This window comes from Melospiza georgiana, chromosome 2 (assembly GCF_028018845.1).
Source record: "Melospiza georgiana isolate bMelGeo1 chromosome 2, bMelGeo1.pri, whole genome shotgun sequence".
Classification (NCBI taxonomy): Eukaryota; Metazoa; Chordata; class Aves; order Passeriformes; family Passerellidae; genus Melospiza; species Melospiza georgiana.
The window spans coordinates 21,638,805-21,654,024 of NC_080431.1; the positions used below are offsets into that span (position 1 = coordinate 21,638,805).

The 15,220-nt window shown below is 41.2% G+C and overlaps 1 protein-coding gene across 1 annotated transcript in view; it reads right to left on the minus strand.

Annotated features, from left to right (window-relative positions):
* Nucleotides 1–677: 677 nt before the first annotated feature.
* SLC9A4 (solute carrier family 9 member A4) overlaps nt 678–15,220 on the minus strand; it is a 29,640-nt gene continuing 15,097 nt past the window's right edge. Inside the window, exons 7-12 of the mRNA XM_058018432.1 lie at nt 14,008–14,078; nt 11,640–11,801; nt 6,248–6,344; nt 4,414–4,545; nt 3,606–3,693; nt 678–976 (exon numbers count right to left, since the gene is read on the minus strand). Coding sequence (XP_057874415.1) covers nt 678–976; nt 3,606–3,693; nt 4,414–4,545; nt 6,248–6,344; nt 11,640–11,801; nt 14,008–14,078 — 849 coding nt within the window. The remainder of the gene's footprint in view (nt 977–3,605; nt 3,694–4,413; nt 4,546–6,247; nt 6,345–11,639; nt 11,802–14,007; nt 14,079–15,220) is intronic.

Genomic DNA, 15,220 nt, shown 5'->3' on the forward strand with positions numbered 1-15,220 from the left:
AATTGTAGGTGAGTGAGAAGAGCCTACATATTGAAATTGATTTAAGTATCTGGAGCCATGGATCATCACAGTAGATGACTTTACACACATTTGCAGTGCCAAAACCTGAGTTACCAAGAGGTTCCCAAGTGCTTAAAATGTTCACTGAAAATCCTTTTGACTTAAGGTCTTGCTTAGGCATCTTCAGTGACATTTACATGCCCTAAAAAATGCCTTTCTGCTTTTAACTCTTTCCTGGAATGCAGCTGATTCTGATCTGAAATCAAAAGCTCTATGCAAGCTGAAGTTATTAATCTGTGCATTCACATGTCAGAGATGCCTTTAGATATTTCTAGATGCAGACCATAGCATGAAACAAAGGCAGTGTCAGCTTCCACCCATAGTACTTCATGCACCCAACTACTGCTGTTTAAATCCACATCCAAACCCCTACAAATATCATGTTCTCCTCTTTCCTGGAGTGTTTTGTTGGAAAGAAAGCTTGATATTAGCCCATAAGAATTTGAGTCTTCTCTGAGCCACTAAGTACCTTAATACAACCCTTGAAAGTGATACGAGAGCAAGCACACTGGTCCCCAGAGGAAAATCATAGTTTGGTTCATATAAAAGCTTTGTTATTTCTTTTGAAGCAGCGCAACAAGGGCCCTAGAGATGCAAACACTGATGATCTCTGCTCCTCATATAACTAATGGCCTGGCTGGTGCCATTGTTTCTGTCTCTTCTTCTGACTCATACTCCTCCACCTCTCTGACAGTGAAGCGAGCCCTTGGCATTGGAGCTGGATTGTGTGCTCTGGTGAAATGATGAGGCCTGACTGAATTTCCTCTGCGAGCTGGCAGCTTGGATGGAGCAGCTCGTCTGTCCAGGTGTGCCATTGGAATCAGCTCCTGGCGCTGCTGTGCTTCCAGCGGCCGTGCTCGGGGCTGGGACCTCGATGCCAATGGCAGTGCAGCATCAGAGCCTCTCCTGTGCTGATCTAAAGATAAACAGACAAACAAGAGAAGAGAGAAATGCCGTTGGAAAGGAGAGATTAAGGGTATTAAATACAATATCTGGGAACTGAAACATTTTAAATAATTACTATAGAATAAGGAAGCAGTCAAGAACTAAAAATAGCCCTAATTTTTAATTTTCATCTCAAAGTCAATGTTTAAAAGATTTTCTTTACCTCATCTCAGCTCTGAAACCCCAGAATATGAGCACATTCACCTTTTGGTGTCTCACAGACCTGCCCAATGCCTTCACTGCAAGGGTGAAGGGCAAGAGTGAAATGCAAGAGTTTTCCTTTATGTAATTTAAATTTTTCTAAAATTTCACAAGTGTACCTAGTACCATGGCTAAAAAGCATTTTTAAACCCACAGCACAAAACAAAAATGGGATAAAGGAGAAAATTCTGATCCATCAAAAATCAAGTTTGCCAGTGACCTGTGACTAACAAGATGAACAGTTTCATCTGAAACCAGGGGTGCTTTGATTACTTTGGGTGTGTCAAATCTGCTCCTACCAGCTTGCTTTGCCACAAGTACATTGTAAAAAATTGCCTGCAAGAGGCCCGTAACTGGCATTCTCATCCTGCTGAGTTTATAGAACATACATTTTCCCTTTCCTAAAGCCACTTGTAGTCTAACTACAGAGCAGGAAAGTAGTTAATGTAAGAAACAACTCCTAACAATCTAAGCTAGGAGGATCTGGGATATAAAGACAAAGGTCTGTGAACAGTAAAATAAGTCCAAATCCTGCTACAATTCAAGTACACATGTATTGACTGTGATCACAGTTTTAAAATTTAAGAAATTATTGCAGATCCATAACTATTAAATTCTTTTAAGCTAATGTTTCTTTCACAGTTGGCACAGTGAAGCACTGCTGCTCATAGGCCACAGGGACATACTACATCCCAAGCAGGATAGGATTTCTCAGATTTCCAGGGCTTCTAGTCAGCCCTTTGGGAGCATCACTGCTACAAAGTATGAATGATATATACTGCCAAAGAAACAATTCATAAAATCATAGACTGGTTAGGGTTGGAAGGGACCTTTAAGATCCCTTACTTCTGCCCCCCTTCCATGAACAGGGAATCTTCCACTAGACCAGGCTGGTCAGCCCCATCCACTTGCTCATCAACATCTTCAGGGATGGGGAGTCCATAATTTGTCTGGGCAACAAGAACCTCTCTGGACAATTCATTTATATGAGTGGCAGAAAGAGCTGGTAGGTGACTTAAAGATCAATTTAAGGTATTTCTGAGCTTTATTTACTAAAATTTCTGCACATGCTGTATATAAGACCTAAATCAAGCTTGTTGAAAGATTTTTTTCCAGAAGGCCTTCCAGGCATAGACAGATGACATTCATCTCTGAAAATGCATGTGTGCATGAATGAGGTTGTCACTCTAATTCCCTACATACTGAGTACTTCTCTTCTTAGTTTCCAAGAGCAATTTATCTCATCCCAAGAGTTTATGAGAGACTTTAGGGTTGTTTTTTTCCTGCTGAAGATGCTTAAAGTGGGGTTAATGCTACACAATGACCCTAAGGTGGGGCCAGAGGCTGGGCCAAAAAATGTTTTATTTTGATAGATTACAAGGCAGGCCTTAAATTCAGGCCTAATAGAAAAAAAAAAGTACTTGCATTCACTACTTCAGGATTTAGCTCTCTCCCCACTAAAATAATGCATCTACCTCCTATAGCACCATTTGGTTCCTTGCAAGTGTCTGCAGTGCTTTTAGGTCTGAGACTGCTGTGTGGAATACGTTGAATCTTTTAGGCAGGGAAGACTGGCTGCCCAAGGCCAGCTGCTGGAGGGTCCTACAATACACAAGGGAGAGTGTAAGACCAAGTCTCTGTGTGCCATCCATTGTGTAGGTCTGTGTACCAGCAGCTGCTGGGGGCTGTGTCCCCAGGGACTCACATGCCCAAGTGCCACCAAATGTGCAGATGGAAGGTCCAGGGCCAGGTGCTGAGCAGAGCATGTATCTCAGGCCAGCTACTGAAGATTCAGATAGCATGCATGTATTTATAATTTTTCACTAACAGTCTATCAGTCTCATCAGCCAGAGAGGGGACAAGGATGTGGCCATTGGTGCTGTTTGCATTTGTGTGAGCTCTGTGCCGTGTCTGTGCTGCTCTCTGTGTCTGGCTGTGTGTACACATGCACTGAATTTTGGTGTGGGGCTGCATGTTGGGAATACCTGCTCAGTCTTGGTACCTGAAGGACCAGGGGCATGGAGCTCCATCAGTCTCACCTGGACTGGGCTACAGGTTCAGAAATTCATAATAATTTTGCATACAGCTCTGTCTGCAGGGCTGCAGGGAATGGCTAATTTGTGTTCCTGAGCTTGGCCAGGTGGAACTGCAGGGATCACAGGAATATTTGTCCAAGAGGGAAAAAGAGAAAAGCAGGAGGTGCTGGAACAAAACAAACTGCTGCAGTAATGGTCATATAAACAACATAGATAAAACAGAAAGGAGAGAAGGGTGCAGTACATTTAAAGAGGCTGTAGGCTTCCACGGGACTGTGCACGTATTACTGTTAAATCCACCAAACAAGTGGCCAAGTTTCTTTTGCTACTGGAGTAGGATACAGAGTAAAGCACTTCCATTACCTGTAAAAGTAACATGCCTGGCTTTTCTTCTAGTGGGCTGGCGTGGACCCTGAGGCAAGGAGAGGTAGCGTATTTCCGTGGTCTTAACCTGTTCAGGAGACAGAAGTGTGTCCAGTGCCTGTGACTGGCTCCACTGGGCACTTACTTGGTGAAACAGTAAAGAGTTATGGCAATATGCTGCACCTTTAAAGCCAAATTTTTGATTGATAGGCATGAATAAGACCAATGCTTGGTTTGGAAGGCTGAACTCACATCAGCTCCAGTGAGAATGTCTGTCTGATATAACAGCCAAAGGGGTTTTTACTGTCACTAGAGAAAATCATGTCCTTCTAAGATTCACCCTTCTTGTTTCAGGTGAAAAATTCGAATACAACTAATCCATCCAACAAGAACTTATTTCTCTTCCTTAACCATGATTATCTCAGCTATAAATGTCTGTGCTGTTCAATGCCTCCCTTTAGTCAAACAAATCTCTTACTGATTGAGAACCAAAATCATCAACGTGCCAGAGGCTTTGCATCAGGCCTTTTTTGATTACACCATACTTTGCACATGCAAAATCAATGCAAGTTACATTATTTTACTACACACAGCCAGAGTAGCTGATTTCTGACCAATGTATAGAGATGGGACATAAAAACTTCACTGCTCCCGTGCTAAGTGAAGCTCGCTCTTTGTAAGTGCTGCATGAGCACACCGGGAAAACACCCATTTTAATGCAGTGAAGGGCACGTTAAAACTAGTGTCTTTCCATATTTACAGAGCAGCAGAGGCATTTTTACATAAACAGTAGATGGATAACAGGTACCGGTCTACCCCAAGGCAAGCTGTTTCCCTTCCTGCAACTTTGCCTCAGGCTGTGTTCCCGACGGATGAGGATTTCTTGCACTTGTTTCTCACTTGACTCAGTAGGAAGATTGTGCCTGTTGTATGCTGGTGCCTGAAACAAAAGATGCAGCCAGCTCATTTTCGATGCATTTGTAATGTTAATCAGTCTGATCAATCACAGGGCCAAGGGGACATCTGCCTCAGCTCGGTCACTGACCCAACACAGATCGCTTTGGTATCACACGGCAAAATGCAGCCACGCACAAATCTCACTGCTGCAGAGCAAGATGGGAGGAAGATGAACACAGCTGTGTGTGTCAGACCTCAATGGCTGTGTTTTGATGCCATTTTTGATAGACTCTTACCTGCTCAAAGTGCAGGTGTATAAAATATACCTACCTAAGAAGGCTGCTATAATCTCTGGGCTTGCCTTGCCATCTCTTTTCTCCTCTCCTTAAGTGTAGTTGGGAGCTACAGATATGAGGCAGGTCTCAAGAAAGAGATAACTGGTTAACTCAGCTCTGAGTATTGGTGCTAATATTACTGAGTCTGGAGCAAGATTCAGATGGACTCAGGAACAAAGAATGAATCTCCAGAATGAGATGCACAACTGAGTTTCCTTTCCACAGTTGCACAAACTTCCCTTAAACCGAGCATCATTTAAGACAAGCTTTTTAGTTTATCATCTACATCTAGTGAAATGAAGGAAATAATTATCGGCCTTAAAGAGAAAAATTCACTGAAGTTTATAATCCCTCTTAAAAAGTAGAATCTCATCTCAGTTTCATTTGCAAGGGTCCTTGTAAAATTGGTCTGCGGAGCAAGAGCTTTTCAGAGCTGAAAAGGAGTATTAGAAGCAGCATTACTTTCCATCCAATCTTTCATTTCCAAAAGCACACCATTCTTAATACTACATAGGAAATGACTAGCACAAATAGTCATTACTGTAATTGATTTTGAAGAGAGAGAGTTCATTTCAGTAAGCTAAGAGATAACTATATATGCAAATTGTTGCTGGTAAGATAAGAAATTAATATCATAAGGATAATTAGGCATGGCAAGTCAAACAATGTTAGGAATGAATAACATATTAATAATGCCACATTTAAATGAGCAGGCCCTAGCATTTTCTAGTACACGTGTGTTACATGAGTTAGCCTTGTTTATCGGCATAATTTCAAGGTTACTGTAATGTATTCTCTCCCACTCATTGCTGTGGGCGAGCTCTCAATTGTCTATTCAGCGCCCGAGACCGGATTAAGCAGATACCATACCCTGGGCTGCATCATGGTCACTCCAAATTTCTACAAAACAAATCCCCGCTGAGGTATTACCACACCACTTCTACAGGGAAACAAACCACCTAAATGTGTCAAATGAAGCTTGGAGGACATGGTAACTTTTTTTTCCTCATTTTTTTCTCCTGCGATACGGTAAATGCCGCTCCCAACGCGCGGGACTGCGCGGTGTTTGCCCTCCCGCTCGCCCCCGCAGCGCAGTTTCAGTTCCGCAGTTTCACAGCCCAGCGGCGAGGGAAGCCTGACCTCTACAGCTCAGGCACTGATTTACCCTGGCTTTTCGCGCTGCCGGCAGGACGAAAAGCTGATGGAGAAAAAAAAAAAAAAAAAAAAAAAAAAAAAAAAAAAAAAAAGGCGCAAACCCAGCTTTCCTTTATTCCGATCGGTTCCCAAGCCCAGGGTTCTTCTTCCCTCCTTGCCCTCCCATCTCCCCGCAGTGCCCCCGCCCGCGGTACGGGCAGGGCAAACACGGGCTGCGGCGGCCCGGCCCGGCCCGGCCCGGCTCGGCTCACGCACCCTTTGCCGCACTTGGTACAGGTTGTGTGCCAGGACGTCCCGCATGGCCTCCACCTCTGCCGGGGACAGCCTGTGTGCACGCTGCTTCTTGCCGCTCCTGTAAATAAAAGGGGAAATTAAATATGATATTAATGAGCTGATTAAATGCTAATCCCATTAAATAATGCGCATGGACTATTTTTAGTGCTAGAACAGAAGGCTATGTAGGGCCTCTCAGTGATCAGCAACACCTGCAAATCATCCAAAGATGAATGAAAAAAGGTCAAATTTTGCTCTTTCATTGGTTTTATCCATATAGTCAAATTGGGCCCTAAGCCCTCATACAGCTGGCAGCAGAAACTCTTCTTTCTTAAACCTCCAGAAGGAAGTTCCTATTTAAGGATTAGACCAGGCCATAACCAGCTCAGGAAAACGCTGCAAGTTTCCTCCTCTGTCTGAACAAAAACCTCAGCATGGTCTAGCAGTCTGGGCCTTGCAATTTTACTGGTTTTTACTCCTTTGAGAATGTGAAGAAAATCCTGAGTATATTAATTATGAAGTCTGAGAGACCTGCCCTGTGGTGAGGAGAACATATAGAGTTTCCTTGCTACTGAACCTGTTTCTCCATTTGAAATTAAAGAACCACCTAAAAGATAGTAATCTTTGTGTCTTTAAAAAACTTTGACAAGCCCGCAGTCACTTGTAACTGCCTGGCTTTTTCACTGGCAAAACAGTGGAGGAGGGCTGCTGTGAAATGTTATCGGGTTTCACTACATCAGTCAATCACTGTGAGAGTTAGTGTTCAGGTGAATTCCCAGGAAAAGAAAGGAAAATAGATAGTGATCATCCAGGATGAATCAGTCTATCTTGTTTCTGAATTTTTCCTTTCTCCATTTTGTTTTCTTGCCTCTTAAAAAAAAAAAAAAAAGTGATTGCAAGTGGTGTTTTTCAGCTAAGTGATGTTGTTAAAATGTTGTCTGTACAGTATTGCCAGAGTTTTGTGTGCATCTATCTCACACTTCCTCTAAAATAAAATTTAAAATTTTAATGGCAAAGGACAATGGATTCAAGCTAAACTGTGATTATGATGTAAGCATAGGAAAAAGGTTGGAATTTACAATTTTATCTAGTTTAACAATATTACTACTGTTTTGTTCTATAATCTACCATGAACATCTTGAAAATTTGTAGGACCAACATGAACTGCCTGCATTCTATATTTTACTGCCTCTTACTATGAAGTAGACAGTGATCTCTGGAGCCCTGGCCCCTGTGCAAAGCCCCTGGAATATAAGAATTATTTTTTTATATATTTCAAGGTTTTGAAAGTGTTTTCATTCTGCCATCAGACTAAAACAGAGACCTGACTTTCTTCTGTGAAATAAAAACGAAGAGGGAAATTAACAACAGGCTAAGGTGTAGTATTAGAACTAGGACTGGGATAAGCAGCAGGTTAAGGACCTCACTGAATCATGAGTCTGCCACTGAGATGCTGGCAAGTCAGTGTGACAGAAAAGGGCTGCCTTTCTGGATTTGACCAGAAATCTTATCTTGTCCCCGTTAAATCCTTCCCATCAAATGTTTAATTGACATTCATCAATTCTCAACAATTGCAATGACAACAAAGTTAGTTATTTCCCATCAGGGAAAAAAAGACCTTCACCATCACCAAGTTCCAGGCTGAATGGGTGGGTGCATTGGTTGGTTGGTTCCTTTTTCACTTGCTTTCAGTTCTCAGAGATACACTGGGAGGACCTGGGGATGCTACCAATTTTCAGGCTTGGATGCACTGTGCCATTACTCTCTGCTGGGTGTGGTGTGTCTCAGACTGGGGCACAGCCTGTGCATGCTGCCCTCCACCCAGGGAAACCAGACTCCTTGCTGTCTGCAGCCCCCATCTGATGTCCCTTTGCACAACAGGGAGACCCTAGGTACACCTGGAAAATATACACAAGCACAAGCCCTGGGGACTGTCATCAAGCATTGGTCTCTAAAATACAGGCTTGGCTCGTTTGTGTGATGCAAATGGAACTGGAGTAGTTGCTGCAGGTGGCTTTGACATCAAAGGGAAGAGCTGCCTCCCTGCTCTGTGCTCCACTGAATGTGTCCACCGGGTCTTTATAATTTACAGTTGGGAATAAACAGGGGATAGCATCTAAACAGGGAAAATCTTGACTCCACAGGGTAGATTATCAGATTATCTCTTCTTTTCCAGCTGCATACCCGTCTTTCTCCACATGCCAGTACAGAAGTATCCTGTTCTAAGTAATTTCAAATCTTATTATTTTGCTCTTAAAGTGAATTAAGTAGAGTAAATAAAACTGCTTGAGTCTCAGTTGAGCTGGGGTAGCAAGAGAAAAAATAGCATGAAGATAATCCATATTGTTCTGGAGCCCAAATAAAAAACCGTCATTCTTTTCATGGGATTAGAAATTAACCCACCCAACTGATAACAATGCACATATATAGTAATAAAGAAAAGATTGCTTTCACATTTTGCAGTACCTTAAGAAAGGGCTTTCAAACATGTACAGTATGTTACCAAACCCATAAAGTAATCCTTATTGAAACTATTTCTTTTTTCTTATTGAATCTTCCAATATGTTACAACAAAGAATAGCACAGGATACATATGTATGAAGAAAAAAAGTTATATTATAATATGCCATGAAAACTGTCTCTCTGTAATGACTGCCATGACATTATTTCTTTCTTCCTTAGATATGGAGATACTTGATATTTGATACATTGATACTTGCACAATCTGTGTAATTTTTTTTATATTATAGCTAAAATTTTGAACTTTGTAAACTCTCCATTAATCTTTACTTGTCCTGTGAATGAATAATAATTTTGGGACACAACTTTCTCATAACTGTACCACCACAAAAGACAACACAACAGTTAGTTCTGATCTGTACTGTATTGATACATTCTAAGATTTATCAAAGTCAATATTGCAGCAATATGAAGCCAGCATTAAGTAAACTCAGTACTAAACCATGGTTCTCTCTAACAGTCATATTTCCTACAAAAACCAGCCATAAACCCACAGTTTTGATAATATCTCTTAGATTCCATTTTTGCCATCTCCATCCTTATTTATCAGCTTATATTCTCCAAAGTGTCAGAACCAAATGCTCTGCTTTCATTCCACTGTGTATTCTTTGTTGCACAATCCATGGGCAAATTTTCTCGCTCCACACAGAAAATACTTACTGTAAATTGGACATCCACTCCACCTGCAGGAATCACACCAGCATGAACGCAATTCTCTGATTCACTGCATTGGACATCTGCTTTGATTCTTATAAAGTAAATCTCCTTGAGTGCATAAAGACTGAAAAAACTGATCAGAAGTGTGATCAAGAGTTTTCTCACTACTCTGGCACTGCTAATAATGATTTACATGCCATACATTGGAATTTTATTTCAAATCTCCTCTTGTTCATGGCCAGAGTTTTGTACCTTCACTGAAGACAGGGACTTTAGGAACATGCTGAATCAATGACAGCAATCATAGAATTTATAAATACATTTAGAGACCTTTTACACAGGTTCATTTAATTGCTGTGGGGAAAGACAGCAAGAACTACTGTATTGGCTCAGACCAAAGGTCCACCAACTAGCTCAATATCCTGTCTCCTGCAGTCCTCAACAGCAGACACTTATCAATGAACAGAGGTGGGGAAACGTGTATTTTCCTAGAACACTCTCACAGCCCACAAGATCATAATGGTTTTGAGCCACAGGCTGTTTTTCTGAAGTTGACACTTCATTTTTAAAAAGGTTTTCTCATCAGAGGATGATGCATAGCAAAATTCAATTATAGCCAGGTTAGAGATTGCAAAAATTAGTCCATCATATCAGCTGGTTATTAAAGAATATTTTTCAATCTAAATTCTCAGCTCAGGAGAAAATTTTTGAATTATGCTGGAGCAATTTGCCTTATTTTCTCATTCCCTCAGGAAAAGAAGAGGGATGTGGTTTGATTGCTATGGATTGTGTATCCACCTTGCACATTTTCTCTTGGCTCACAATGGTTAAGGGATTACAGCAGACAGAAAGGAGCCCGACATACATGCAGTCTTTTTTAATATCATCCATTCAGCAAAGAATAATTTAGAGAGAAAAGGGCAAGGTCTTACACTGCATGCTGACATCAGTACAAGAAAGCAGATTGATCTTGACATGATTAAGCCAGAGTTTCAAGCAAGATTTTAATAGCCAGTTGATATTTGAATTTTCTGTTATTGGGAGTGATCATCATTCAAAAAAGGTAATATGCCAGACCCTACAAGGAGCTGCTGCAAAATGGACAGTGGTTTAAGGATGCAACAGGAAAGAGCAGGCAATAGCAGCAACATTGGTCAGCAAGAGCCCAGGAAAGAAATGATGGAGGCAAGTGCCTGCAGCAGTACCTGTGCTCTGGACAGTGTGTTGCAAGGCAAAGATAAATACATGCATATCAATAATAGTATGCAGGACAGAAGATTTGTGCAACGTTTTTCCTAGAGGGTTTTTCCCTCAGTTCCCTCAGAAGGTCCCACCTGTTTTGTCCCCTGGTCTGTCTGATGTCAAGTGGCATCACTGTTTGATAGAATCATAGAATGCCTTGCAACTGGTTCCAAACCCCCCACAATGAGCAAGGACCTCCTCAGCTCTGTCAGGCTGCTCAGAGCCCCCTCACACCCAACCTTGCATCTTTCCTGGGATGAGGCATCTGTCACCTCCCAGAGCAACCTGTTCCAGAGTTTTACCCCCCTCATCATAAAAAGTTCTTGTACCTATCTGAACCTATCTTCTCTTAGTCCTACTGCTACAAGTCTACTAGAAAGTCTGTCCCTTTCTTTCTTGTAAGTCCTCTTTAAGTACTGAAAAGCTGCAAAAAAACCTGCCAGTATTCCCAGAGCCTTCTGTCTCCTTGGAGTGGTGCTTCAGCCTTCTGATCATCTTTGTGGCACTCCTCTGGACCCACTCTAACAGGTCTGTGTCTTCCCTGTACTGAGGACCCCAGAGCCGGACACAGAACTGTCGGGTCTCACAAGAGCAGAGTAGCAGGGACCTGGCAGGGATTAACAAAACCCACTGGCCAGGTTAGTGATAAGTACATCTGTCTTGAGCCACTACTGAGATTTAAAGCCACCAGAGTGGCTTCTGTACGTGACTCAAGATTCCTCTTCAGGACTGCCCATCATGGAAAAGAAACAGGAAATGTCCATGATTTTAATTTTCACTCTCTGAGCAAAGCACAATTATGATGAGCACCAAATTGCATCTTCTCTTTTCTCAACTGTCTTTTTTTTTTTTTTCTTACATTTCAATTAAATCATGGAATACCTTGGGTACCTCCTCATTTTTATCCCTGCCCTTCTGTCCCTACTCTGCAAAGGGTCAGGAGGCTGGTACTCACTGTAAAGAAGTAGTGGATGGTTTTGAAATTTTCATGCCACTCTCAGCCATCTCGATGGCCAGTTTTATCTCCATCTTTTTGTACAATGACACAAGGCTGGATTTGGGCTGGTGTTCCCGAATTAAAATTTTCTTCAAATACTTATTGTCAAACTTCTTAAATCTGCAAAAGAGATACCAAAATCAAAGTGTAGAAAAGGAAATATGTTTTCATTTCTGTATTACAAGCTGATCTTCATTCAAATGCATATATCTACAATTCAGTGGTGGAAACTGAATACAAATTAGAGGCACCTGTGGACTCCTGAAGGCCTGGTGAGCTGAGACCTTTAGGGGGATATTTGGCATAGTCTACTGGTCCACAGAGATTGCAGAGCCCGGTAGACAAAAGAAAGAAACAAGCTGCAATCAGAGCAAAAAAGAGGGCTGCGTGTATGTTTGCATATTACACTGCCACATTTGTCAGAAAAGAATACGGCCAGTCTCCATGCCTTTGTACAAATGTTGCATTATAGAAGGACATAACAGCAGCAGCTGCTCTTACTGTAATCCTGGCCTATTCAGCCAGCCACCAATGAGGCTCTAAGTGGCCCAGCAGTTACAGTAGTTAGGGCCCATTACATGGCTGATAATTTTGAATCCTGACAATTAGAGCAGAGAAAATACATTTCTTTGTATTCTGAATAACAGAGAAATTGAAAGGACCCCAAAATACTATGTGCTTGCAAGCTGCAGATTGTAAAATATTGCTAATGTGTGGCATAATTTGAATGTGAATGTGTGTGGGTGCCTTGGAACAGGTACATGCTTTCAGGCAGACATTTAGCAGAACAACAGCAGATCTTCAGCAGAGCAACAGTTCTGTTTCTTTCAAAGGAACAGTTTACCACAGCAAGGTAAGGTGCTCCACTGATGCTGGGAAAAGCACCACAGGGTTTGTATCTTTCTTTCCTTAGCAAAGGCTGTTTTTTATTCATTAATAGCAGAGGAAGGTACACAAATATTTGCACGGGGATTACAGCTCTTTATGTTTCTCTGTGTAATAAAAAGCCTCCTGGATTTTCATTGCTTAGGTAATTAATTCTGTACACAACTTTAAAGCTGCATACAAAAGTTTAGGGAATACTTTTTAATACAGTCTTCTTATATTAAATGTCCTCAGACATGGTGTGTTTTTTGAATCTGTCCATGAACCAAAACACTACATTTATGGCTAGTTCAGGGAAAATTCTCTGTTCAGAGCTATCAGGTAGATATGGGACAAATGGATGGCATTTACTCACAGATATGTGTAAATGCAGCTATTTAAATGGATTTACTGCTCCAACAGAGATTTGTTCAGTTTGTTGACTGCACAGACAGTGGTGTGGTCCCACCAGATGGATGTCCTAAAGCTATTTCTGTACTCAGAACCAAGAAGACATTTCAGATTCTGGGTATGCCCTAGTACATTATATCATTACTTCCCATTGGGACAAGAGTTGGATGCAAACTAGTCATCCTCTTCCCCCTCTGAATTTCTGATTTCCATAGGGAGAAACTTGGGAAGACTTGCCACATGTCCCAGCAGACACCCTTGGCTGGATTACTGGAGTCCAACGCTGAAAGTCAGACAAGATTCCAGCACAGAAGCCTAGGCAGAACTAGGGATAACTTTTAGCCCACGGCATCATAATAAGATGTTTGGGGGGAAAGAAAAATCAGTCTTTTCCCTACTTGCCTTCACATGCTGTGGTGGTGGCCAACATGTCCACAGGACTCTCTTAAGGAAAACTTAAAGGAAACAGATCTATCTCTTCTGGGCAGAGTTTGGAAGAGCTGCAAAGCTTCACAAAACCACCTCACACTGCTGATGGAAGGGACAATGTGGGACCTGCATTTCTGAGTAAAGACTAGCTCTGCTTATGCTACTGGCTGTTTAAATTCAAACACTCCCTTCAGCACTCTTATTTTAGATGTTACTGAATGCAAAGACCTGTAAGGGATTCTTTTTGCTATGGAGGCTCACAGCAAAAGCCAGCAAAGCACTGAGACCATGTGGAGCTTATGTTCTAAATCCAGAGTTAAAGAAGTGTTTCCTGGGACCTCAGATTTATACCAAGGGTATGCACAGGCTGATGTCTGCAGCGTGAGTTCCCATGCTATGTTTTTCTTTCTGAAGGCTTATTTTCTGCTTGTGCAGATCCAATTTAGCAGGCAATGTATGAGCATTGCACTCTCAAGAGTTAATGGTTACTCAGGAGTTCAGTTTCTAGAAAGAGATACGGCACATGACCGCAGCATTTTGATTTCCTCTTCTATTTACCTACTATATTTTACCTGATAGATAGGTTATTTTATTACATTAGACTGCAATAAGACATACTTACTTATCTCTCAGCTGATAATGACTCCAATGTCCACATATGTCTTCAATACCAGCCTTCAAGTGATCCATCAACTACAAAAAAAAACATGGAAACATTGTAAGTGGCCATTATGAAATGTCCATGTGTTCATTATGAAATGTTACCACAAATCTGCACTTATTGACATGATTTTGAGATTTGTTTTTTTAACTGGAGCATGTAAGTTAATTCTGAAAGCATCTACATTTTTCTAAAATCAAGGCAAAGATGCCACTGCGGATGCTTGGCTGCATTGAAAGTGTTTTGATGGAAGCAAAAAATTTTTGGGTGCTTTTTGTCTACTGAACCCAAAATATAAATTCTTGGTTCTGTTTCCCCTCCAAGTTTCCCCTCCTCATGCATGGCCTTCCTGGGAGAGGCACAGGGCCACATAACAACACCTTCACCTTGACAGATAAATTCTCTGAGGATTTTGCAGAATGACATGAGACAGGTTACTGCTACCTTCTGTTACTTTCAGTCCTTTTTTGTGCTTGTCCAGCACTATAGATACAGAAAAAGGCCAATTCTTACAGACATGTTGTCATAAAGGGTGCTTTAAAATGCAAGTTCTCTTCAAGGTTCATTGTAAATGTTCAGATAGGAAGAATTAATTTCACTTTAAACTCCAAATCAGTTCAATGTTCTAATTTTGCTAATATCTCTTCAGCTTACATCTCTATGTGTGTTTCATTTTAAGACACAGTGTTTCTGTTGATTGCAAATGTATTCCCTATTGTGAAATGAAAGAATGTACATAGGTTTTCTGTAATGTTAAATCAGATTGAACAACTTCCTGTGATTTTATATAATAGTAATTTGGGAACGGAAGTAAATGTTTGAGAGGATAAAAGATCACTACCCAGAATAAATTGAAACTAAGTTTGCAGCTCAGTGGTTCAACTCAGTTCAATAGATCTGGATTAAAGGCTTTTAAGGCTTCAGTGTCTAGAACTGGTCAAAAGATGGAAACAAGTGTTTCTGACTAATCCAGCTAGGAAGGATGGTGACTACTTTGATAAACATTACCTTCCTCTTTCTGTCCTCCCATGGTCAAAGTGCCAATGAATAAGGGACCTAATACACCATGACACTTGTGGATGATAGTATAATATGATAGTAAATATGAATATAAATGAGATGCAAGATCTTAGAAAATCATGCCTAAGTTACCTCCATACATTCTTAAAAGCAC